Source organism: Centroberyx affinis, unplaced genomic scaffold, assembly GCF_046629955.1.
Source record: "Centroberyx affinis isolate AG114_WGS23_722 - 3 ecotype Tasmania unplaced genomic scaffold, CSIRO-AGI_Caff_v1 ptg001194l_1, whole genome shotgun sequence".
NCBI classification, from domain to species: domain Eukaryota; kingdom Metazoa; phylum Chordata; class Actinopteri; order Beryciformes; family Berycidae; genus Centroberyx; species Centroberyx affinis.
In genome coordinates, this window is record NW_027279718.1 from 32,501 (window position 1) to 59,596 (window position 27,096).

At 41.3% G+C, this 27,096-nt stretch overlaps 1 protein-coding gene across 1 annotated transcript in view; it reads right to left on the minus strand.

Moving 5' to 3' along the window:
- The window catches only part of LOC139648342 (disco-interacting protein 2 homolog C-like), a 77,903-nt gene that overhangs the window by 23,397 nt on the left and 27,410 nt on the right, over positions 1-27,096 (minus strand). Inside the window, exons 10-25 of the mRNA XM_071524420.1 lie at positions 25,332-25,423; positions 24,528-24,638; positions 22,406-22,529; positions 21,060-21,169; positions 19,895-19,997; positions 19,726-19,790; positions 19,113-19,206; positions 18,875-18,994; positions 15,793-15,907; positions 15,364-15,503; positions 10,392-10,528; positions 7,454-7,662; positions 4,509-4,623; positions 2,569-2,770; positions 1,944-2,044; positions 1,629-1,709 (exon numbers count right to left, since the gene is read on the minus strand). Coding sequence (XP_071380521.1) covers positions 1,629-1,709; positions 1,944-2,044; positions 2,569-2,770; positions 4,509-4,623; positions 7,454-7,662; positions 10,392-10,528; positions 15,364-15,503; positions 15,793-15,907; positions 18,875-18,994; positions 19,113-19,206; positions 19,726-19,790; positions 19,895-19,997; positions 21,060-21,169; positions 22,406-22,529; positions 24,528-24,638; positions 25,332-25,423 — 1,919 coding nt within the window. The remainder of the gene's footprint in view (positions 1-1,628; positions 1,710-1,943; positions 2,045-2,568; positions 2,771-4,508; positions 4,624-7,453; positions 7,663-10,391; positions 10,529-15,363; positions 15,504-15,792; positions 15,908-18,874; positions 18,995-19,112; positions 19,207-19,725; positions 19,791-19,894; positions 19,998-21,059; positions 21,170-22,405; positions 22,530-24,527; positions 24,639-25,331; positions 25,424-27,096) is intronic.

Below are 27,096 nucleotides of genomic sequence, written 5' to 3' on the forward strand. Positions count from 1 at the left end.
TGTCTTTCGGAGCGTATGAGACCGGATATACATATCTAATATAGCAAAATTAAGGAGCTTTTGGTCTGACTTCAAGACCCTTATGGCTGATATTTGATCTTATACAGTGTTTTTCTTTTTTTTTTTCTTTTTTTAACAAAGTGTTTAATTCTACTTATGCACATTTGAATTGTACACAGCTGTCAGGAAATTAAAACAAAACAACATGAAATACAAAAAAAAAAAATTGAGGGAAATATTCACAGTTTGGCAAACATACATAAAAATTATAAATCATGGCATCATGTGCATCAACATAGAGAGGAGTCTCCAAATAAAAATCAAAAATAAATAAATATATAAATAAATGAAAGAAAAGTACCTTAAAAGAAACAGATGTTAATCTTCAAATTCACATTTAAGTCAGTACAGCTCCTTATCACATTGGTAATCTAAAATAAGTAATTACAGGAGCCCATCGGTTTGAAAACATGTCTGTCTGTCTTTACATGGAGTTTTGCTGTTATTTTTTCCATTGAGTACACTTTCATTAACCTATCTTGCCACTGATGTAAGGTGGGTGGCAGTGGTTTGAGCCAAGATAAAGTTATCATTTTTTTTGCCACCAATAAAAGGATATGCAGCGAGTAAGCTTTTCTTATACAGTGTTTTTGAAATAGTTTTTATCCTATCAACTCGTTAGGCAGCGGCCGGCCACACTGATCCATTGTGTCTGTCTGCATTCATTCCAATTCATCTTCAATGAGAGCTGACGAGGGCCGATGATGTGTCTGTCTGTCAGATTTCCATCCGTTTTGACACACAGAAAGTTCAACCCAATCAGAGGCGTTCCTAGATTTGTTTTGTAAAAACTAGCGGCGAACACAGAGATGGTGGAGCGCTGGGATGACTGGAGGTTTTCCAGCTCAGTGTCTTATTGAATTTATCAGGGTTCCTACACATTTTCAATTTAAAAAATTCCATACTTTTTCCAGACCTTGATTTGTTTTGAAGATTTTGCCTGGTGTTCAATATGATTGATTGTTCTTCACAGCAACAAATATCAGAATATGTGAGATGATTGGCAGGGTTCCTACACGGTTTCCATTTTAAAATTCCATATTTTTCCCAGACCCTATGTTCTTGACCGGATTTGATTTTGGTGGGTATTTGATATAATGCATGCTGACAGCGGCTGGGTAATAAGAGCGTCCCTCTATCTGAACATTATTCTTCACATCAACAAAAACTGTGGACTCAAAGTGGCTCTACAACAACATAAAAGCTAGAATTATGTGTGTATCGGACCTGAACCGCAACATTTTCCATACTTTTCCAGGCATTTTTTCAAATTCCCAAACTATTCAAGACCTGGAAATGATCAAATTCATTTTTAATACTTTTCCAGACTTTCCAGACCTGCATATGAACCCTGATTTATACTGTAGAGTCTGTTTCTGCTTTTTTTTATGAAGCAGCTCCGTTATGAACAAAGCTTCCTGTTCTTCTGCCTCGCTGCCAATGTTGACACTCAGAACAAACCAACAGACAGAAATCTATCCATCAATAATTCTGTCTGTTTTCTGATGGATCATTACAGCCACTGCCTTAACATGACCTGTAATGAGTTGTGTGTTGTGTGTTGTTACCCGGGAGCTGAGCAGGGTGTAGAGGATGTGGTCCGGTGTGGTCTGAGCTCTCCACTGCAAAACCTCCGACAGGAACAGGAACTGAGAAACATCATCAAAATAAACAGAATCAGAACTGAGTTGGATGTCATGACCCTGCAGTGTGTTTTCTTAGTGTTCAGTCAGTGAGACGTCAACCTAAATGCTCCCGTTTTGAAAAACTGAGCTATTTTTCAGCACCCATGTGCCACCAATCCTGACATTTATTCAGATTTTGCCTTGAGAAGTATCAAAAATGTGTGTGTGTGTGTATGTGTGTGTGTGTGTGTGTGTCACCTGGTCGTTGTCGTCGGTCTGTCCCAGGTCTCGGCCGCTGGCCTGAGCGATCCTCTTCCCTGACACCAGATTCCCCACCATCACAGAGGCAGGCCCGATCTCTGCTCCACACACACACACACACACACACACACACACACACACACGATTAGCATATCAGCAAACAACTACATACAGTGCTATGATTTATAAAGTACACACAGAGCTCCAAACCAAGGCCATTAACAGAATGCCAGACACACACAGAATTGAATTAAATTCCACTTCTAAGAGAGTTTGTCTCGACTCTAAACATTATAAATCAAAACATTATGAATCAAATCAAACATATTCAATCAAAATGTATGGATTACCATTACATGTTCTGCATCAAATACCAGCTGAAAGAAACCTTTAACATTTTATGATATTCAGTATTGATCATATAAAACACTATGTGGAATCTCCGATATGTGGCAAGAAAAAAAAACAAAAAAAACATGAAATTTCACAGAATTTTACTGAATTAATTTCAACTTCCTGAAATTCCAATTCAATTCCAAGTTGTTTTTTTTTCAAATTCCAATTCTAATTCCTCAGCTGAAGTGGAAATGATGAGTTCACTCCTGCCTCTCTCTGTTCCCACCTGGCTGTTTCTGCCGGGGCTTGGGCAGGTTGGTGACACAGGTGTGGGGGCACATGAGCACGTTGCAGGGGTGCAGCCCCCCCTCCAGGTACAGCTGCTTGGTCTCCGACAGGTGGATGCCGCCCAGCGGGGTTTTGGGGAGGGTGTTGGCCGGGACCAGGGCCAGGCAGAACACCCCCACCCCATGGATACTGTCTATGGCCTGGAGGAAGAGGAGGCAGATATTCAGATGACAGCTTACAGGTTCCTTTTCCTCAACCTGTTTCATGTCTCCACTACCAGTCAACAGTCTGGACCCACCTGACTGAATGTTCTGTGTTCCTCATTCTCTTAAAGCCATTTTGATCTAAAGGCTTCTGCTTAAATGCTTGAAATGTGTTTCTTAGACAAATATAAATAATGAAGTTGATTCTATGTGTGAATTTCTTTCCAAAGCCTTTGCCTTTCCGTCAAGGCCAAGGGCGGCTACTTTAAAGAATCTAAAATATAAGATAGCTTTGATCTGTTTAACACCTTGTTGGTCGCTGCATTTGTGTTATTTCATAGTTTTGATGTCTTTACTGGTATTCTAAAATGTGGAAAATAGTAATAAAATAAAGAAAATGCATGTGTTGACTGTTAGTGTATTTTATGAATTCAGTGGAATGCTGACGATGAAGAACGCAAAATAGCTTCCATGTCTTGGATTTTTGGTAGCGATATCATACTGGAGAGGCCAATGGGTTTTGAGTGTCAACTGAAAGAGGGAAATATAATTCTGAATACCATTTCCTTACAGGAGTTTGAAAATCTTACACTGCTGGTTTGTACAGAAGTTGGGTCAAGGAAAAGCCATGGAGGGACATTTTGAAAGCTGAGATATTTCCATTCTAAAGGATAAGGCTGGTGTTTTTTAATGCATTGCTTACCGTCAACAAATCCTATGAAAATAACAAAATCAACAATGATAAAAAACTATTAAAAACCCGTCACAGAGCCATGCTGCTGCTCTGCAGCATATTTCATCATCATGATGCACCGGGCCGGCCGACTTTTTCCTCAAACAACTTAATAAGCCGGCTGTAAACACTTTGCGATCCCAGGAAAGTAGTTCCATAGCAGTGAAAATAGTCCCCGGCGTAATGAAGAATTTGTTCCCATTTGAATTTGATTTGGTAATAACTACAACAGCCTGACTTTTCGTGGTAACAGTTAGCGATTTTTAAAATGTAAACTATGTCTTTGTGAGCTGTATTTCAAGGTTTTTAGCTTACAGTTGGAGCCAATGACTCCCGGGTTGATGGCTAAAAACGGAACGTGGGAAGTCGGAAAGTAATGGGAGTAGAGCAAACGCATTGTTGATTTTGTTATTTTCATAGGATTTGTTGACGGTAAGCAATGCATTAAAAAACACCGGCCTTATCCTTTAAGGTAATACGTACTGCAAAGCTTCAAAATGCTGGATTGTTACACTGAGAACTCCTGTTTCTCTTAAAGAGGATCAGAAACACTAAAACCTGATGTTAACTGACATCTAGGTGTTGTAAGTGCATTATGTTGAACTGCCGATGTTTCAACCGCTAAATCCACAATTCTCTTTTTTCCAGGGTGTAAAAAATCAAAACTAGGTGAACATCACTGGATGATTCGTAGTGTCTGAAACTGCCGATCCCATCACTCTTTAAGTTTTGATTCGCCCTTGGGTGAAGAAGAATTCCTGCCAGTGATGACACTCGCCACCAGAATTGAATCTGGCCCAAAAAAAGCTGAATCTAAGGCATTTTGTTTCACTTCGTACAGACGGGACGCTTCTTCTCTGCTGCAGCCTCACTTCACTTTAACATCAACACTGTGTTTGTGTTGTGTTGTGTTGTGTTGTGTTGTGTTGTGTTGTGTTGTGTTGTGTTGTGTTGTGTTGTGAGGTGAGGTGATGTGAGGTGATGTGAGGTGAGGTCAGCCACCTGCAGCACGCGGCTCATCCACTGGAAGCTGTCCTCCTCTGTTGAATCAGGTCTCTGCTCAGCCACAACCACGATCCGCTCGTCCCTCAGCACCGTCACCGAGAACACCGCTATCCTGCAGGGACGAGGAGGAGGAGGAGGAGGAGGAGGAGGAGGAGGGGAGTCAAGACCCATTTCCACAAGCAAAAACCCATTTATTTAGTACAGAATACAACCGACCTGGATTCCCACATCACCAGACGTCCTCTTCCCTTCATTTCTTTCCCTGTAGCCGTTATTGAGCTCAATTCAGACTGGAATAACTTCCCTTCAAATAGGGCTGCAACTAACAATTATTTTCATTGTCGATTAATGTGTCGATTATTTTCTCGATTAATCCATTAGTTGTTTGGTATAAAATGTCAGAAAATGGTGAAAAATGTGGATCAGTGTTTCCCAAAGCCCAAGATGACGTCCTCAAATGTCTTGTTTTGTCCACAACCCAAAGATATTCAGTTTACTGTCATAGAGGAGTAAAGAAACCAGAAAATATTCACATTTAAGAAGCTGGAATCAGAGAATTTTGACTTATTTTTCTTAAAAAATTACTATCAAAATAGTTGGCGATTAATTTAATAGTTGCCAACTAATCGATTAATCTATTAATTGTTGCAGCTCTACCTTCAAACATACGATCCTTGACATCATTTCACATGTTTAAAAATGGTTTGTCTTCTTATTTTGAGTTAAATTGTTCATGTTTCAGATGATGCTATACCTATATATAATATACAATTCACTGTATATTCTATATTCTTTATTCTCTATTATATTTTTGCTGGGCAAGTATTTGTTCACGGCCTCTCTGTGGCCATCAAGTGGTTCACCAGTGTACTCATCTTTCTGTGTTTGTATGTTGATTGTCTTAGTCGTAGTGTGTTTGTTGAATTGTTGAATTGTTGTTTTGTTTTTGTCTTTCCTCTTACTTTAATGTCTTTGATTCATTTCTTGTTTGTATTGTATGTTAGGACCCCCTCAAAAACAAGATGGCTCATCTCAAGCGGTTTATCCTAATGAATAAACTTGTATCATCATATACTGAGCTGACACATTGGGCACATTATGAATATGAAGGAGGCTCCTCTCTGACCACAGATCTGTCCGTCACACACATGTTCTCAGACACCACCGATCCGATTTTGACAAAATTACACCTACGTACGTAACATGGCATGTTCGTCACTGATTGGCTCAGAGGATGACTGCATCATTCATGAGGGACGACGTGTTTACTGTGGCCTGCTTGCATACCCACTCAGTGATGCACACACACACACACACACACACAAGCCGTGGCCCCATATCTAAAACTTGCGATGTTGCCTGTAACTTCTTGTTTCCTCTCTTTTCTCTCTTTTTTTAGGCTGTTTTCGCTTCCTTTGTTCACTTGACAGCACTTTGTGACGAACCTTTTTTTTTTTTGGTTAAAAAACGCTTTAGAAATAAATTTGACTTGACAGCAATTAGCATTGTGAAGACAAAAGAGTGGCAGCAAAATGTTAGGCGGTATAGGCGATGAGTCAGAAGCTCCGAAACTGCAATTTAAGAAAGGGATTCCCTCCGGTCCTGTGGCTTTATGTAGTTGGGAGCGTCATAGGAAGTGGGGGTGGAGGGTGGAGGGTGTGTGTATGTGTGTGTGTGTGTGTATGTGTGTGTGTGTGTGGGAGGGGTGGGGGGTGAGGGGGGGGCAGAGCAACTGGAATCTAATAAAAAAAGGTTTGATGAAGGATGAATCACATTCACTGTGTTGGATGCGTTTCTCTCTGCTGAAATGAAAGAACTTGCTGCGTCGTTCCACTTAGGGCTGAACGATTCTGAAAAAATTTTGATTATTTTGACTGATATTGCAATTGCGATATGATTTGTGATATTAGAGGGAATGATCATTTTTACATCATTATTCTCATTTTCATTGAAAAATGTATTAAAATGATTATGGTGTGATTTTTGCGGGGATCTGTACCAAACAAAGATGTTTTCTTAAGTCTGTAGAATATGATGTGTAGGCCAGGACATCTCTGCAGCACCACAATATTTCATTTAAAATGGTATTTTGACACATTGCGCCTTTAACAAATATTGCGCCTCCTGCGATTTGAAAATTTCAGTAGGCCATATTGCGATTTCGATAAAATTTCGATTAATTGTTCAGCCCTAGTTCCACTGCAGGCGCATTATGTCTGATGCATTCATTCATTCTACCAGATTACGCATAAAACTAAACCAGATGTTGCTTTACATTTCATAAGGCTGCACTGAAAATGCTTGCTATAATCAATAAGCATGCCTGATCAGTTTCACCTCAATAGGGATCTTCTTTGACAGTTTATCCCTCTGCAGGAGTCGTGCGCCAAAATTCAGTGAAACAACACAGACGCATCGACTTGAAAACCACAACAACCCCCCCCCCCCCCCCCCCCCCCCCTCTGGGCCGGGCTCCTGCAGAAGCTCTTACCCTAAATAGCAGCAGAACGCCACATCAGACGCTGTCAGGTAGATGATGAATTTCCCCCTCGGTGGCCGCGTTCGCAATTAAACTTCGGTCTATTACTGTTTCTGGATTCATCCGCTCGTTGCTCTACTTTATTGGATTTATTATGTGCGGGCGTATTGCTCATGAATCAACATGACAGTGAATGCTCCGGGATCGGACATCTGGCTCGTTTTCAAACCGCTGTCGCCGGGAACGATGCTGAAAACTATTAATTTGACTCTCGGTTTGACTCGAAAATGTTCCCCCAAGTGGCGTTTGGCTGACGCTTACAGGGCGACTTGCAGGGAATAAATAGGTAAGTATAGGGACAAGGACACGTCGGCCGCTGCAGGAATCAAACCTGTGATATTTTGGTATTTACGGGACGCTCTCTGGAGCTGGAACCCCCCCCGTCCCCCCCCCGCACACTCACCTGCCCCTGTAGACGAACTTCATGGGCTCCACCGCCAGCGCCGTGGCGACGATGTCATCGGCGTTGTGTCTGCGCCCGCTCACCATGATGAGGCCGTCCATCTTGCCGGAGATGAAGACCAGGCCGCCGGGGCCGATGAAGCCCAGCAGGCCGGTCCGCACGAACGCATACTCACTGACCAAACCCCCGGTGGAGCTCACCGGGTAAACCTGCACACACAGCACAACAGTTTTTTTTTACAATTTTTAGTCGTTTAGCTGAGTTTACTGGTCAGTTTACCCAGAGTGTCCATTTGAAACCAGACCAGGGGCCAGTTGTATAAAGCTAGTTTAAGATTAGTCTAAGCCTTAGACTGGGCTTAGATTCTCAGGTTGGACTAGTCTAATTAAGACTGTCTGCTACTTAAATATTACAACTGACTTATTTTGAGGTAGGAATGTTAGCCACCTTCCCCCCCGGCTAATCTTGAGTTAAGAACTTTGTTGTTATGGCAACGAGTCGGCCTAACTGTCAGAGTGGGACATTTAAATACTGAAGCTGTTTCATACAAGATGCCAAATCTTTGGTTTTTGGGAAGAGTCTGAAGAAGAGAGAGAGTCTTTAGAGACAGAAACAAGCTGTTAGAGATCTACAACAACCAAGAAGTAGTAGGAACAGGTAAATATAAATGTCTATAGCAAGTTTGACTTAAAGTCACATTTAAGTCTAAGACCGGGTCTATCTTTATGCAACTGGCCCCAGAGCAGGGAAACCAGCACTGAAAACATGTCTATTGTTATATTTATTTATTTATATCTTTTTTATTTTCTTTTAAATGTGATTTTAATGAACTTTTCACTTTTCTAATCCTCTTGCACTGCCTTTCTTTTATCTTTCGATTTCACTTGATTTGAACTGCACTAGTTTACTTTTTAAGTCTTTTATCTTGTGGATCTCTTTTGCACTTTTTAATTGTACATTTTTTTACCTTTACTGTATTTTGTATTACTCTGTGAAGCACTTTGAATTGCCCCAGTGTATGAAATGTGCTATACAAATAAAGCTGCCTTGCCTTGCCTATTTTAACATGTGATTTAGTCTCGTATTCAGTTTTTAAAAAATCTTGCTTTTGTTAAAACAAGCAAGAAATTCTGCCAACTGGGAGAGATAATTCCATTTGTTTCCAATGCAGAACATAGAAAAAAATACAAGATCTTGTCAAACAAGGCAGAACGAGGCAGGTCAGTCCACTGGGATCAAGAAAACAGCACTTGATTTGCACCAGAATCAAGTGAAATTATCTGATCCCCCACTAACAGATACTATCACTGGTTTTTAGGATTTTAAGACTCAAAAATAAATTAAAAGACTTGGTCCTAGTGGCTGGTTCAGCCCCAAATTCAACATCCACTAACTGACCAGCTCAAGCTACAATTGACCAACATGTGTCAGGTGGTAGTTTCCATCCCTGCTTAGAGGCAGGGCTTGTTGGACACTTAGACTTGACACATCTGGGCTCTCTACCCAGCAGGCCACTTTGTCGTCTCGTCACTCTCAATTTTTTGTTGTTTTGTCTCATGTTTTTTTTAGTCTGTTTTTTACTTCCTTTGTTCACTTGACAGCACATTGTGACGAACCTTTTTTGGTTAAAAGCGCTTTAGAAATAAATTTGACTTGACATCAGCGATCAGCATGGTGAAGACAAAAGAGTGGCAGCAAAATGTTAGGCGGCAGCGATGAGTCAGAGCTGCAAAACTGGCATTTAGAAAAGGGATTCCGTCCGGTTTCATTTTTGTGTTACAAAATAAACACAAAACAACAATAGAGAGCCTAAGTCCCTCCCCTTCCGGTGGACCACCATGGGACCTTATTTTGGAAAAAATATGTACGGTAGTCAATGGTGAGAGACAAATAATTTTTTGATCCCGTTTGAATTGTGCCATGAATTACACATTTGATGTTTTGTCAATTTAAAAGATAATTTTGCAAGCCAAGAAAGTCGCAGTTTGTCTTAAAACAGTAAAGTAATGTTTAGTTTTGTGTGAAGCCGCTCAGTGAACTACATCTCTGTCTCACCGACACCAACATGAAGGAAACATAGGAAACACACAGCATGGCGTTAACGTTAGCCCCCACTGTACTGAAACTATCCTAAAGCAGTTTAAACCCGTTCTGACTGTCTACCTTCCAGGTTGTGTATAATACTCCTGCTGTCTGAGAGGGACTGAGCTTCAGGCTCTGGGCAGCTTGTGGAGAGAGAAAGTTATGACGTCACTTACATCACTTCTGGGTGTTTAGTCTTTCTAATTATGTATTTTCACAGTCTGATACTTCAACAGTTTTACGACAAAACTGCAACTTTCTTGACTTGCAAAATTATCTTTTAAACTGACAAAACATCATATGTGTAATTCATGGCACAATTCAAACGGGATCAAACAATTATTTGTCTCTCGCTGTTGACTACCGTACATATTTTTTCCGAAATAAGGTCCCATGGTGGTCCACCGGAAGGGGAGGGGCTTAGGCTCTCTGTGGGCTTTAAACAGGCACATCCAAACTAGATTTGATTCACTAGAATATTCTGCCTGTAATCAAAGAAATGATATTTAACTGAGATCCAAACTGAGCTAAAAAGCTTCTCTTGCCAAATATAGTGACGAATATTGTTTGTCATATAACACAGTATCATATAATGTATTACGTTGGCGATAGGAGGCTCCAGTGTACCTGTAGTTGAGGATGTTATATGGCTTTCAACAAAAACACACACAGAGTGGATGTAGTGTAGGCAGAAAATAGCAAAGCAACACCCACCAGGCAACTGCCAATATTTCACTTTTACAAAGCATATAGTCACCTGGGGACTAGGCTGCTTCTAAAGAGAGAGAATGTATCTGCTGTCCACACACACACACACACACACACACACACACACACACACACACACACTCCTCACCTCGAAGGTGTTCTTGGTCATGCCGGTGAGGCCGTAGTAGGACGTGCCGGTGGCGACGGAGCAAACGCACAGCTCGCCGATCTCATCCGTCTGACACAGCAGAGGAACGCCCTCTGGCTTCACCACACACACCAGGCCTGGGGGGGAGGGGGGGGGGGGGGGGGGAGAGAGAGGGAGAGAGAGAGAGAGATCATAGTTATTCACCAATATTCTGTGTAAAAACACTCTGATCTGTTGTATCATTTATGCTTCATCTTGTCTTACATGTTGTATTTGTTGTTGTATGATTTGGCAATATATACACATGTATGTCATGCCAATAAAAGCTCATTGAATTGAATTGAGAGAGAAAGAGAGAGAGACAGACAGAGAGAGAGAGAGGGAGGGAGGGAGGGAGAGAGGGAGGGAGGGAGGAAGGGAGGAAGGGAGAGAGAGAGAGACAGAGAGAGAGAGAGAAACAGAGAGAGAGAGGGAGAGAGAGACAGAGAGGGTGAGAGATAGAGAGAGAGGGGGGGGAGAGAGAGAGAGACAGAGAGAGGGTGAGAGATAGAGAGAGAGAGGGGGGAGAGAGAGGGGGAGGCAGAGAGACAGGGAGAGAGAGGGTGAGAGATAGAGAGAGAGGGGGGGGAGGGAGAGAGAGAGGCAGAGAGAGAGAGGGTGAGAGATAGAGAGAGAGAGAGAGAGAGAGAGGGACTGGGCAGGATAAGGTCTTTTCAGGTTAATGTGTTTAAATGAACCTTTGATACCTGAGGCTGAGTCTCCCTGTTGTCTTTAATAAACCAGTTAACAGATTATTCCTGTTTACAGATAGAAAGGTTCACCTTCGACACCCAGCTCCCCCTTGTTATTGGACTGAGCAGTGAAACGATGATCCCAACAGTAACAGTAAGAACCTCTCACCACATGTTTGTTGTTGACATCCAAATGTGCCCATAACACTGTGTGAGTTTATACAGAGGACAGGAGAGACTGTATATATTCTCATGGGCCAACTGACTCGCTGCATTTGAAGCTCAAAATGTATTTCTATAGAGAATCTCAGAGAAACAGGCAGCACTGTATTTTACAACGACCTTATTCCACTGTAATAATCTGTATATTTACCCATGGAGAAGTATTGCGATGTTCTGCATGGACTGAATAAAACTCTCTCTGATATACAACACACTTACAAGGATGTAATGAGACAATGTAAATACACAGTGTGTAAATATAAAGCAGGCCCAGAAGGAGTTTCAGCACCTGACTGAAGTGTTGCTGACACTGTTGTTCTCCTCACTGAACTCGCGTCTCATTAATCTCACAGTATGAGGTCATACGTTGTTATTATTATTTGTAAGCAAAAAATAAATTGGACCAAGCTTTTTTTTGTATTTTTTAATTTCCTCAGTTATTTTTGCATGTTCAAGTTGTGACATAATTTTGGGCAGCAGGCAACTGTTTGCCTAAAATTAGTCCTGGAACTCTTTTTTGTAATTACTTGTTTTAGTACATTATGCTTGTGTATTTTGTATCTACACCCTTTAAAGTCCACTATATGCTGGGGAGATGTTAAGCAAGTACTTATGCAATATTAAAGCCATAAAGTCATTGTTTATATTACAGAAAAGAGCAGTAAGAATTATGCATAAAGTGGATTCAAGAGAACACACCAACAGACTGTTTGTTAAGTCAGGACTAATGAAACTTTAGATTTAGTTGAGTTACAGACATTATTAGTTATGTACAGGGCAAAAAGCAGAGTATTACCAGAACATTTACAAAAGTTGTTTGTTTTTAGTTCAGAGGACGAGGACCACAGAAGGAAATTTAATTTAAATACATTTTGTCAAACTGTGGAGTTCTCTATAGAATGATTTAAAGTGTTGTATAAATATCTTCCAGTTCAAGAAAATGTATAAAGAAAGAATAATTATACGATATGAAGTTGTCAGGTAATGGGTTTCCTTAGTTGATGGTGAATTATTGTGTATGGCTTTTGATTCTTTCTTATTTCTCATGTTACTGTAACTATTGGTTGTTAAGTAACTGTAACTGACAGTCCATCTATTTCTATTGTTTATTTATGTTTTGAGTAAGGGGCAAAATAAGATTTTCTTCTCCCTGCTCCTTTTCAGTCATGGAACATGTAAATTGAGTTGTGTTTTGATTGTGAATTGCTTTTTTTTTTCTTTTCTGGAGCTGTGCATTACCATGAGCGGAACAAATAAATAAATAAAATATTATTGTGCACTTACAATACTTTTCCATAGGTTGACACACAGGTTAATACACTGTAATAAGGCCATAAAGAGTAAAGTGTTAACCACATGTTTTGTTATTGATGCTCATGTGTCTGACATTGGCTCAAAATGAAAGTCAGCCAAGACAATAATGCATTTGATGTGGATGGATCTGTCTGTAGGAACTGTATAGAAGATGAATTATGAGATAAAAGGTTTTTTATGTTCTATATTACCTTGTAAAACTTTCTGCCTGACGGTTTCCCCACAGGGAAAACAATCCAACACAGCTGATCAGAGAACAGACTGCATTCACATCGGAAATCCTCCCGTCTTTTTTTTTTTTTTTTTTTTGAAGTGTTTAAAGCACTTGAAAATGTAAAGCAGAAGCCACTTAACCGGCTCAGTCATGAGGAGAGAGCGCTGCCCAAATTGGACGTTGATGAAAAGCCGAGGGGGAACATTCACGCACCCTTAAAACTCATTTTACCATTTAATGAACTTAATGGATTTTTTGCAATTCGGTGCACGACTCCACTGAAGGCCGAGAGCGAACTGTGAAGAGGGACGGCAAGCATGGGCGCTCACACTCATTACCTACTGTACACACACACACACACACACACACACACACACACACACACACGCACACACACTCTTACCCTATCCTAAACCTAACTATAATTCTAACCTTAAGTCACAACGAAGTGTTCTCAATATCATAACATACACCGGTAACACTTTACAGTAAGGGTACATTAATTAAGGGTTAGTTAATGCTTAATAAGCATTATCTAACCCTTAATTAACAGTTAACTAATGTGTCTGGTAATCATTTACTAATGGTGTTCATGTTAACAAAGGTATTAATTTATACATTATTTAATAGTCATCTTATAAAACTATTAAATAATGTATAAATTAATAGTTAACATGAACACCATTAGTAAATTACACATTAGATATTATTAGATGTTAATTAAGGGTTAGTTAATGTTTATTACACATTAACCAACCCTTATTAAGCATTAACTAACCCTTAACTTAGTGTACCCTTATTGTGAAGTGTTACCCATACACCTATTTAACAATAAATGGCAAAACATGTACAAAATGTTTATTTTCTCCTGTTTTTACGTCAAAATCCCCTTAACTTTTATTCCCTGGAAAACTGTATTTTCGTGGTTACTTCATGCTGGACCAGAAGACCAACAGAAACATTCCAACAGATAATAAAAGGCCAGTAAAAATGTTTTTAAAAGGTAATTTGTCCCTATAGTGCAGTAAAGATTTTAAACCTAAATCAACATATATACCCCCTGCCTAACCAATTTTGGTCATTAAATTAGAAATTTAGTTTCAATTTCCACATCATGGACAGTAAAGTTTTCGTACAGTACCGTGACATCACAGATTTTTGATTGAAATGGGGCTGATTCATTTGTTACAGCTCAAAGCATTTCACAGTGGATTGATTCAGCAGCTAGGGTTCACCTTCTCCTTCCTCTCTAGATACTGCTGTCCCATCGATTTGTTCTGGTCCAACCCGCCCACTGCTGAGCACCTCCTCCCCACCTCATGTCCCGCCCCCAACATCCTGTTTCCACCAGAAATGCGGCAAATTTCAGAAAAACACGGTCGAAATACGGCTTCCTTGTGACTTCAACCGTAACTCCGACTCCTAAACTGGCCCTTGAGAGCAGGGGCGGACTTAGTGATTTGGGGGCCCTGGGCAAAGGCAAACATGGGGCCCCCTGAATCCCAACATTCATCCTTTTTTTTTTTTTATAATTTATTCTCTCCTCTTATACACTTTACAGTATTATCTCTTTAATTGTTTTTTAATTGATCTTATCCTGTATTTCTTATCTAATGTCTTATATGCCTTCTATTTTCCACCGCTTGCTAAATTCTTTGCATCTCACAGAAAATGGTGCAGAGGCAAAGCAAAATAAGGTTAAAGTCAAGAGGCAATATTGTGCTAGAAGATAAGTGGAATAGCTCATTACTACTATAACCTGACATAAGATTAAAACAGTTTTATTGTACAGTTTTAGTGTGTCTGTTTCTTTTAAACTGATGAGAAATATGTTCTAGTATACTGTGGGGCCCTCTGGCTGCTGGGGCCTAAGGTAGTCGCCAAGGTTATTATAGTTTTGCATTTTTCATTCGTTTTTTTTTAGTTTTTCATTAGTTTTATTTCGTTTTGACTTTTTGTTTTCAATTTCAGTTTAGTTTTAATTAGTTTTTAAAGCAGGTTTGCTAGTTTAGTTTAGTTTGTATTTTTTGAAAATGCTTAGTTTTAGTTTAGTTTTTATTAGTTTCAGTGTTCATTTTAGTCTTTTATTGTAATATGGGGTATTTGTCAGGAGCGAGATAAAAAAAAAAAAAAAAAAAAAAAATGTAAGATAGATTTCATATCCACCCAAAATACTAGGCTGTATGAAATATATTGACAAAGACAAAGACTTAAGACATTTCCTCTATAATTTTAGTTTATTTTAGTTAGTTTTGTAAAAACACAATACAGTTTCAGTTAGTTATCGTTTTTTTGTAAAGCCTCGTTTTTATTTTTATTTCAGTTAACGAAAATGTTTTTTCACAGCTGCTTGAGAGGAGTTTAGAGGAGGTGAGGAACCGGCCAAAACATCCTCACCGAAGGTCTCAAACTGGTTCATGAAGACAGAACTACAAGAACACACACACTCACACACACTCACACACACTCTCACCCCCCCCACCCCCCGTACCTCCGGGTGTGACGGTGCCCACGTCCTGCACGGTGAGGACGGACAGGCGCTCCTCGGTGTCGACCCGCACCACCCCGTGGCTCAGGCCCTGCATGGACAGGACGCCCCGGCCCGGAGGCTGGCTGCTGTCCTCCACCGGCCTGCACAGAGAGAGAGAGAGCCAGCAGTTAGACACACTGACACAGACACACACACACACACACACACACACACACACACACACAGACATACAGACAGACATACACGCATACAGACATACATACACATACCTACAGACATACACTAGTGCTGAAATAGTCGATTAATCAATTAGTCGAACCGACAGAAAATTAAACGATTCTAACTTTGATCGATTAAGTGTTTTAGTCATTTATTGTGTGTGTGTGTGTGTGTGTGTGTGTGTGTGTCTGTGTGTGTGTGTGTGTGTACCTCCTGATAGCCACGGTCAGGGCCTCGGGGGAGCTGGCACAGGGACAGATGACATCGGCTCTCAGTCCTTTACTTTGAAACACGTTGAGGAAGGCATCGCACGACGAGATCGACCCTGAGAGGACAGACAGGAGGACAGACAGACAGACAGGAGGACAGACAGACAGACAGGAGGACAGGAGGACAGACAGGAGGACAGAGAGACAGACAGACAGACAGGAGGACAGGAGGACAGACAGGAGGACAGAGAGACAGACAGACAGACAGACAGGAGGACAGACAGACAGACAGGAGGACATACAGACAGGAGGACAGACAGACAGACAGGAGGACAGACAGACAGACAGACAGACAGACAGACAGACAGGAGGACAGACAGGAGGACAGACAGAGAGACAGACAGGAGGACAGACAGACAAACAGGAGGACAGACAGACAGACAGGAGGACAGACAGGAGGACAGACAGACAGGAGGACAGACAGACAGGAGGACAGACAGGAGGACAGGCAGACAGGAGGACAGACAGAGAGATAGAGAGGGAGACAGACAGGAGGACAGACAGGAGGCCAGACAGGGAGATAGACAGGGAGACAGGAGGACAGACAGGAGGACAGACAGACAGACAGACAGAGAGTTACTTCAGAGTTACTGACTGTTTCCATTAAACCGTCAAGCTAGTTTTACACAAACTTCTGAAATGTCGTAAAAAGTAAAATGTGAATTTGGTGTGACTCTGAACTGAATAAATTGTCTTCCTGAATGTCAAGAACATCAACACATCAACAAGAAAAACTGCTCTGCTTCCTCGTTTGTTACTGTTGTCTTTCAGTCTGAAACCGTCTGAGGCGGCAGACACACGGATCCATCAGAGAACGCAGAATTATTAACTGAAGAACAGGAAGATTTACTCATCACAGAGGAAGAAGAAGAAGAACCGGACTGTCATCCCAACGTTACACCGGGCTTTCTCTGTTCTATCTTTGTTTTGGCCAAAACAAATGTAGGAACGCCTCTGATTGGCTGAACGGACGCTGATGAATCATTCTGTCCAGAAAAAAAAACCGGGTTGAACTTTCTGTCCGACAAAACGGACGGAAATCTGACAGACAGATGGAGCGTCATCAGTCCTGCCAGACAACAGACAGCTGAACTGACAATGAATTGACCGTTTGCAAAATAATGATTGACATAGCGATCCACCAATCCGTGCTCAGCATTAAACTGCCTGATCTGTCTCACATCTTCTGTAAGAGAGCAACTTCTAAGGCTGGAGATATTTTACAGTGGCCTCTTCATCCTCTGTGTGGAGAATTTGAGTTCCTACCCTCCGGACGGAGATTTAGACTTTACCAAAGGCCAGGTCTAACAGGTTGAATAATTATTTTATTTCTCAGGCCACCAAACTGTTAAATGCTCATGATGACCCAGCTGATGATTAGTTTCCCATTTAACTACTGGGGGCTGATGATGGTTTTAGTGTTGTCACTTGATGTATTCATGTATTCATGTATTGTATCATGTTTTTTTGTATCTGAGTCTGTGTGTCTATGTCTCTGTGTGTTCTATGTTTTATCTGGCTGCAAGACAAATTTCTCCTCGGGGACAATGAAGTTGAGTTGAGTTGAGTTGAAGTTGAGCCTCCGACACGCACTGAGAGTTTGGTTCAGAGGTACAAAAGTACAGCTTTTGTTGCAGCGGTTTGACTCTGACAAGGACATAACACGGTAAAAATGTGTTTTTTCGGGAACCACTGAGTCGGATTGTAGCGTCTGCGGTAGTGTCCATCTTCAAAGTTTGTCAGACATGGCAACAGTAACTAAGGGGGGGGCGGGAGTTGCAAACGGTCAACTGAAATCAAAGCAGACGGACAGACACAACAGATCAGTGTGGCTGCCGCCTGATGCAATGACTGTGAAACAAGTTGGAAAAAATACATTCTGCTGCGTTCCTGGAAAGTGACCCATTTGTTAAAATAGGGCAAATTCCCTGACTTCCCCAGAGAATTGATCAAATTGCCCTGTCTGGCCCTGTCTGGAGTAAAACCGCTATCTCAAACCTCCGTGATATTCCAGGAATAAACCGTTTTCGGATTCTATGCATCAGCAGCCGTCACAGTCTGGAAACTCAGCAGCGATGGCGGCGTTTCTGAATGAGAACGATGCGTCCGTGGAAGACACACCTGGAGTATTTACGTCCTCATTGCGATCTCTGCCAGATTTTTCAACAAAAGACATCGTTCTTCTGGTGGACCGCTTTTCAGATGAAGCTTGAGAAGAGCTACAAGCTGATTTTTGAGAATCACCTCCAGGAGAGGAGGAGAGGAATGGAGAGGAGAGGAGAGGAGAGGAGAGGAGACAAGGAGAGGAGGAGAGGAGAGAGGAGACAAGGAGAGGAGAGGAGGAGAGGAGGAGAGAGGAGAGGAGACAAGGAGAGGAGAGGAGGAGAGGAGAGAGGAGAGGAGACAAGGAGAGGAGGAGAGGAAAGGAGAGGAGAGGAGAGGAGAGGAGAGACAAGGAGAGGAGAGGAGAGGAGGAGAGGAGAGGAGAGAGGAGAGGAGACAAGGAGAGGAGAGGAGAGAGGATAGGAGACAAGGAGAGGAGGAGAGGAAAGGAGAGGAGGGGAGAGGAGAGGAGAGGAGGAGGAGAGGAGGAGAGGAGACAAGGAGCGGAGAGGAGAGAGGAAAGGAGAGGAGAGGAGAGGAGAGGAGAGGAGAGGAGGAGATGAGAGGAGGAGAGGAGAGGAGGAGAGGGGAAGAAGAGGAGAGGAGGGGAGGAGAGGAGAGGAGAGGAGAGGAGAGGAGAGGAGAGGAGAGGAGAGACAAGGAGAGGAGAGGAGAGGAGGAGAGGAGGTTGTTATAAATTCTAGTCTTCATTATTAACAAACGTTAGGCAGTGAGGATGAAGATACTCCAGCTGAGTCTCCCCATTCAGAAACGCCGCCATCGCTGCTGAGTTTCCCTACTGTGACGACTTCCGGTGCGTAGAATCTGGAAGTGTGAACAGGGTTTACTCGTGGTGAAGGCCTGGTGTGTGTGTGTGTGTGTGTGTGTGTGTGTGTGTGTGTGTGTGTGTGTGACCTTACATGGGTTGGATCCGTCGGCCACCAGCAGCATGCGGAGGGAGCTCAGGTTGATGTCCTTCTGGTCTTTGTGAGCCACCAGCGCCCAGTGCATGTCTCTGGACTTCACACACGCTACCTTGGCTGGAGAGGGAGACACACACACACACACACACACACACACACAAAATTAGCATTTAATCTATTTGACGGACAGGTGAAAGGAGTGAATTGACTGACAGGCGGTGTGTGTGGGTCTGACCTTTGAACTGGCAGACCTTCTGGATCCAGGACAGAGGGTTCACCTTCATCAGCGAGTACGGAACGCTGATCACATGCATCATGTTCATCACACTCTGCACACACACACACACACACACACACACACACACACACACACACACACACAGACAACATTTAAAATTCAAAGGGATATTTCATTTATTTACTCATGTAATAAATTGAATTACTTATTTTAAGTTTCAAATTTAACATTCGTTCCTCTTCCTTTTTATCATGTTTTTGATTTAATCTGTTTAAATGCCAAAGTGTCCATTTTGGGAAACAGTCATCACCTGCTTGGCATTTAAAATAAAGTGTTAAAATAAAGTCTTACCTGCCATCCTTTAAAAAGTAATATAATTGTTTTTAAAGTTTGTACATTCAATCATTTTGTATCAGTAGTATCAGTAGTTTTTTCTCATTTTTAAACAAAACTGTTCTTGCCGTTTTATCGGTAAAGACCAAAATGAACAATCGACCTGTCCACCTGCGTTTCACCTCTCCCCCCTCCCACCTCAGCAGAGAGGATGAACAGGAACCAGCAAATTAATGTCATGACCCCTGACCTCTGGCCCCCAGGAGGCGGGTCTTACCGTCAAGATGCCGTGCCACAGGCCCACATCCTTCTTAAAGTCCAGAACATTCACTATGGTTTCCGCTAGAGAGAGAGAGAGGGAGAGAGGAGAGGGTTAAACCATGACTGGAGAATGGTGTGTGTGTGTGTGTGTGTGTGTGTGTGTGTGTGTGTGTGTGAGAGCCTACCCTCGGTGTAGCTGCAGGACTGGGTGAGGGCTTGGCAGTGTGTGAGCAGAGCGATCCTCATCACCGTGACTCCCAGCACGCTGCCGTCTTTACAGGTTTTATACTGCAGGGAGAGAAGAGACTGTTAGTGAAATAAACTACAGGACAATAGGACAGCAGGACAGGAGGACAGGAGGACAGGAGGACAGGAGGACAGGAGGACAGCAGGACAGGAGGACAGCAGGACAGGAGGACAGGAGGACAGCAGGACAGAAGGACCGGTCTGCCTTTTGTGGCCTTCAAAACCAAAGTCATATTTAAGACCAACGACAACAGTGGAAATATATTCTTTGTTTTTTTGGGGGGGATTTCCTTTATCATTTCTTAAACTGTATGTATTAAAAACTGCCAAATAAATTAAATTAACTTAAACCAAACAAAAGAACCAAAAGAAAACACCAAATAAAAATAAATAAAACCAAAATAATTGCTAAAATAAATGTAACCAAACCTAACCTAAGCTAAGCAAAACCAAGTTAAGCTAAAGTTATACCAACTGTATTTTATGCTAAGATAAAATTAACAGTATATGAAGCTAAGCTAAAGTTAACCAACAGTATATTAAGCTAAGCTAAAGTTAACCAACAGTATATTAAGCTAAGCTAATGTTAACCAACAATATATGAAGCTAAGCTAATGTTAACCAACAATATATGAAGCTAAGCTAAAGTTACAAAAACCGTATATTATGCTAAGCTAAAGCTAACCAACAGTATGTTAATCTAAGGTTAAGTTAACCAACAGTATATTTAGCTAAACTAAACTATGCTATGCCAAGACAAGCTAAGCTAAACTAAACCTAACTTAACTAAACTATGCTAAACTAAGCTGAGCTAAGCTAAAATAACACAAAACTAAACTAATACACACAAACTCACACACTAAAGCTATAGGAAGGTTAATTAGAAACTAGGTGACAAAGTTTTTTTTTTTTTTTCATATTGATCACCCATAATGAGAAAATATATCCAGCAACAGACGAGAGAATTCACGTGTTTTATTGCGTTACATAAAATAAAGCTGATTTGGTTGCAAAATCTCAAGCAGACGTATTACAGTTTGCGTCCACAGTTTGTGTGTGTGTGTGTGTATGTGTGTGTGGGTGTGTGTGTGTGTGTTAGCCCACCTCTATGTAAGCTGTGTCATTGTTTGCATCTTTGATGTGAGGGAACCAGTCTCTGGGAGGCTTGGAAAGGTGCTTAGACTCTGTGACAAACCACAGCAGCTTAGGCCAACCTGAGAGAGAGAGAGAGAAAGCGAGAGGAAGAGAGAGAGAGGGAGAGGGGGGGGGAGACAGAGAGAGAGAGAGGGAGAAAGAGAGAGAGAGAGAGGGAGAAAGAGAGAGAGAGAGAGAGAGAGAGAGAGAGAGAGGGAGAGAAAGAGAGAGAGACAAAGAGAGAGAGAGAGAGAGAGAGAGACAAAGAGAGAGACAAAGAGAGAGAGAGAGAGAGAGAGAGAGAGAGACAGAGAGAGAGAGAAAACAAGAGAGAAAGTGAGAGAAAGAGAAAGGGAGAGAGAGAGAAAAGATTGGGGAAAGAGGGAGAAAGAGAGAGAGACAGACAGAGAGAGAGAGAGGTTCAGGTTTAGGTTATTTACACATACAAATAATCAAAACTGACAAAATAGAGAATAAACTGGTAAACTAGTTAAAAACGTAGTTAAATATTCAAAAAGTTTCATTCCAAAGTGCTACATAATTATTTAGTTTCATACCTGAAATTCAGGTCAATATTTCACAAAAAACATAATTCTCTCCTCCCAAACAGAACTATTTTGTAAGCAAAGACTCTCAGGTGACTCATGTTCAATAATAACCCATAATGTGATTTAATTTAATGCCTGAGGAAGGTGTCAAATCTTCAAATCTCTCTTTCTCTACTACCAGCAAGGGGAGAAGGGGAGAAGTAACTAATTATATTTAATTATATTTACTCACGTTACTGTAGCTTTTTTGAGTATTTTTTAAAGTCAGTAATTTTACTTTTACTTAGGTATGTTTTTACTGTCCTTCACTCCATTTTAAATCCCATCCATCACAGAACAGATTGTGTGTCTCTGCATCAGCAACAGAAACTGGATCGACGTAAACTGACAAACTGTGGATCCATTCACAGTGAGAAGAGGAATCTGACTTTACTTTGTGTCTGCAATTTATTTCTAATTTTCCAGTGAAAAGAATCTAGTCTGAACTCTGTCCTCTCTCCTGTTAGAATCACATGGAAAAGATCACAGCTGACAACGTTCTCTGTTCTAAAGAGGAACTCAGGAACTTTTACTGTGAGGACATTTTTGTTACTTTTACTGAAGGAGATTTTTACACCAGTACTTTTACTTCTACTTAAGTAAAATATCTACTTGAGCAGGATGTTTCAGTTCTCTTTCCACCACTGAGTACCAGTTCTCAGCCCCTCCCCCACACAGGACACACCAAGCCTTTACTATTGATGTGTGATTGATGATTTCTCCTCTCACCTTTGAACTGTGGGATTTCCCCTGTAGCGCTCTTGGGCAGGCCCTTGTGACAGGCATCACTGGTCAGCGCCACGGTAACGCCGCAGCTGCCCAATAGGAATCCGATCTGCTGGCTGCCGGCGTCCTATTGGACGATACAGGGAGGGAGGGAGGGAGGGAGTAACAGCCAGTTACATCCATGTTCAGTTCATCATCAGGCAACAGAATAATGAATCCAAATGCAAAAGTAAATGCTGCAACTGTTTACTTTCAGTATTTACTTTCAATAAATGAATGTAAATGCTGATGTAAAAATAACTGGACTTGATTCCAGCCATATGTTTTTTTGGTAACATTTTAGATTAGGGAACATATTCACTATTAATAAGCTGCTCATTAACATGCATATTAGTAGTGTATTGGTTCATTATTAGTCACTACAAACCACTTATTAGCACCTTATTCTGCACTATTGTTTTCTACAAGTATACCCCAATAACTTGAAGTGGGCTTTTAGTCTGCTTTTTTTTATCATTTATTTTTTATTGCAACACCGTCAAGTTACAGACAATACAACAGATTGGCGAATACATTTTGATTGTTTAACCCAACTATCCCTCTACCCCCATCCCAACCCCCCCAACCCTCTCTCCACCCTCCTCCCCTCCACCAACCAACAGGATAATAATACCCACACAGACACAGCATCCTTATTTAGCCAGAAGATCTTTTAAGTTAGATATCAAATTTGTGTTTGGTCGTGCATCACTGACTCTTGGTGATGACAGTTCCAGGTAAGAAATGTCCAAAAAGCTCCGAAGCCAGTGAGCACTTGAAATATCATGAGGAGGTTTCCATCGCTGGACTACAATCTTTTTAGCTGCAGTCAGGCCTGCCAGCCAGACTTTGCTTTTTTTTCCGTAAGGGAAAGGTGGGAATCATCATTTAGAAGATGTACAGCAGGGTCCATTGGCAATTGTACCCCCGTTAGTTCTGCAAGGGCTTTTAGTCTGCTTTGATCAGGCTTATAAGGTGCTAGTATCATATTGAGGGAAATCATAAAACTATTGAGGGAAAACCCATAGTTTATAGTTAATATGTGTTCTCTAATTGAAACATACTGTGGCCGTCCATCCACTTCAACAAACACTCATTCAGTGCAAATAAACATTTTTAACATATAACATATTTTAACAACAAAAGTCCTGCTTTTCTCATGCTTGCTGCACTGCTGCTGCACCGTTCCTCCAGCCGTTAAGAGGATTTCTGTGGAAACTCCTGCAGCACGGAGGCAGGATGGGGGGAAGGGGTTCAACACTGGCTGCTGCTGTATCTGCAGCAGGAGAGGTCTAACTCCACTCTGAGTCCACACTGGCCCTACTATTGTTATGGTGCAGCAGGGATAAGCAGCTGTGTGAGAGAGGGAGAGAGTCTGCAGGTTTTCACTACAACAAAAACACTACAGCAGCTGATTTCCCCTCCGACCAGAGGGGAAGAGCTAACCAGTGACATCACCTGCCACAGTCTTTGTGATCGATTCAAGGATGCGCAAAGTTAGAAGAAGAAGAAGAAGAAGTTGCTGAATGTGTTGGGGGTGGAGAGTGTTTCTCCTCTGAAACCTAAAGGAAAGGGACTGAGGAGCTGATGGGCTGCAGCTGTGGCTGAAGATAGGAGACGGGGTGCGCTCGATTCGCTGCGCAGCACCGTCAGGCGTTGACACGTCGCTACAGGGTGACGCTTTTTCAATGTAAACAAGCACAGACTTTGTGATAAGCTGCGACCTATTTGGCTCTGAGGAATCGAATAGAAAAGGCCAATTTGCCAACAGCAAGATTAAAACCAGCTGAGCTAAAGCACCGGTGAGGGAGAAACTTAGAGCTGTTGTATCCCTGTTTCTCTGGCTGTACATGCACAGTGGATTTTTTTTTTAAATTTACTTTAGATTTAGATTTATTGAGTATGATGAAAGATTTTCTCCAATATTGTACTTGATTCATGGACCAAAGATTACCTGCAGCTCTAAAACACGTTGTTTAGAAATCCATTTTGGACCAAACTCCAAACTGCATTAAAATTTGCATTAGTTCATATTGCGATTTCGATATTTTTTCGATTAACGGTTCAGCTCCAGTGGATTTCGTACCTTGCGGGTCAGAGGCACCTCTATGGGAACAGGCACCACCTCGGCCAGCAGACAGCCATAGAAAGCCACCATGAAGGCCACCGGGTCGTTGTTGGGAAACACCAGCGCCACCTGGAGGAGGAGCGGGGACAGCAGATTCAGAAACGCTTACTTCTGTCCACACCGTCCCTTTTATTCCAGCTGGGCGGAGCTTATGCTTTAGGAAGAGTTCTATCTATTCTATTTCTGTCTGAAAATCATTTTGACAAAGACGACTCGCAAGAAAAGTTTCAAAAGGCAGAGTGCAGATTCAGCTCATTGTAATGCTGCAATCACAGGTTGAAGAAGCTGTAATAACTGAATTGTAGTTGTACTTTTAAAAAATGTATTGAAGTGCAACATTGCACATGCAAAAATATGGTGCCACTTGATATTTTCTGTGGCAACAAACTCCAAAACAAGCTGAGAATTATTCTGCTGCGGCTTCCAGCATAATGGTGATAAATGGAGGAGAGGAGGAGACGAAAACACGGAGCAAGATGTTTAATAATAATAATTATAATAATGACTACCTCTGTATAGCACTTTTGTATTGCACTTTTCTTCACAAACTTACAAATTGCAAAGTTAAAAGGAACAAAAACAACATACTGTATCAACTAGCAATCAGCTTTAATAAAGCGAAGTCTCGCATCGCCAGTTCCATCAAGGCCAACTCGCCCGAAATTCACAAAACATATTGGACTCCCGACAAACAAATTAACAACACCGCCGCAGCAAAATGAGCACAAAGACAAATGACCAAAAAAAGAGTGTGTGACTCACCCGGTCCCCCGGTCGCACCATGGGCTCCTGCTTGCTGCCCAGTTTGTGGAGGATGTTGTACGCCAGCTTGATGCTGCGAGACCACAGCTTCCCTACAGGGAGCGGGACACAGGATGAGAGTGTGTGAGTGTGTGTGTGTGAGGGAGAGAGAGAGAGAGAGACCTACAGGATATGAGTATATGTGTGTGTGTGTGTGTGTGTGTTCTTGCACTTCTGTTGTGAGGATCAAATGTCCTCACAAGGATAGACAGTTGGAGAAAATCCTCCAAAGTGACAACATTGAAGAGTATGGATCAGTGTTAAGGCTAATAGGGAGTAAGTGTAATTTAATGGAATATCCTCAAAAATATAGAAAGATAGTATAGGGTTAAACTGATATATTGGGTTGATATTGGCCCTTTATTAAATATTGAATACCGGCCAGTCAGTATCGTCCATCTCTGATCACATGATGGAGGTTCCAGCTACAGAAGAACAGATATTTTCCTTTCTTTGCACATTTTATGTTTTCATTTGATCTATAATGTTTGTAGTAAATTAATTCTTCATTTAAAGGCAGTAATGTAGCCCAGGGTTTCTCTACTATTGAATTGACAGATTAGAGAACTGCTAACACTAAAAGGATTTCATCAGTCTGGGTTTCAGTGGAGAGTTTTAGTGTCACATGATGGTCTGAATGCTGTTTCAGAGGCTTTTCCACCCTGATGAGAAGAAAACTCTGGGGGGAACTGTACATTTTTTTGGTCAAATTTACATATATTGAATATCAGCACAAAAGCAGCTTCAGTACAAAATATCAGTGTCAGCTTCGGCCTTTAAAAACCCACAATGGTCTAACCCTGATTTAAACGTGTGTGTGTGTGTGTGTGTGTGTGTGTGCATACAAAGCATCAGATCACCACACAAATGATATTCATATGTGGTATGTGGTGGATGTGCATATGTGAGTGTGAGCAGGCAACATGAGTGTGTGTGTGTGTGTGTGTGTGTCTGCATATGGGAGTGTGTTTTTTCTAGAAGCCCCTTGGAGTTTCTTTTGTATCTTGTAAAGAAAAAATGTTTGTTTTGGTGTTTTGGTCACTTTACTTCATATTTTTCATTTACATTTCAGGCATTTAGCGGTCACTCTTATTCAGAGCAACTTACAGTGAACGAGTAGAAAAACAGTAGAAAAAGATTCAATTCATAGATCACCAAAACACTTCAACTTGTGTGTTTTACTGCTGTGAAATAAAAATAAAATAAGCGAAATAATGAACTCAACGTCATTTATCATTACTAGTATACATATAGGTGTGTATATATAAATGAATATGTGTGTATATATGTATACATATATACTGTATATACTTGCTCATATTTTGGTGCCATTTTTTTTACCTGGCTATGTGCTGAAATGTATTTTTATCTCACAATATTTTGACTTATGTGACTATTATTTTTTCATTTTTTAACAAGACCTGTACCTTTTAAACTAAAAACTATTATAATGCTCATGTATTTCAGATGACTTGTCAGCTGCCATGTGAGTACTTAATACAGGGTTCCTACACATAAAAAAAAAAGCCATACTTTTTCCAGACCTTGACTTGTTTTGAAGATTTTGTCTGGTGTTCAATATGATTTATGCAGATAGACATCTTGCCCCTGCTAACTAGGTCATATCACTGTATAGATGAAGATTGTTCTTCACAGCCACAAATATCACAATATGTGAGATGATTGGCAGGGTTCCTCCATGGTTTCCGTTTTAAAATTCCATATT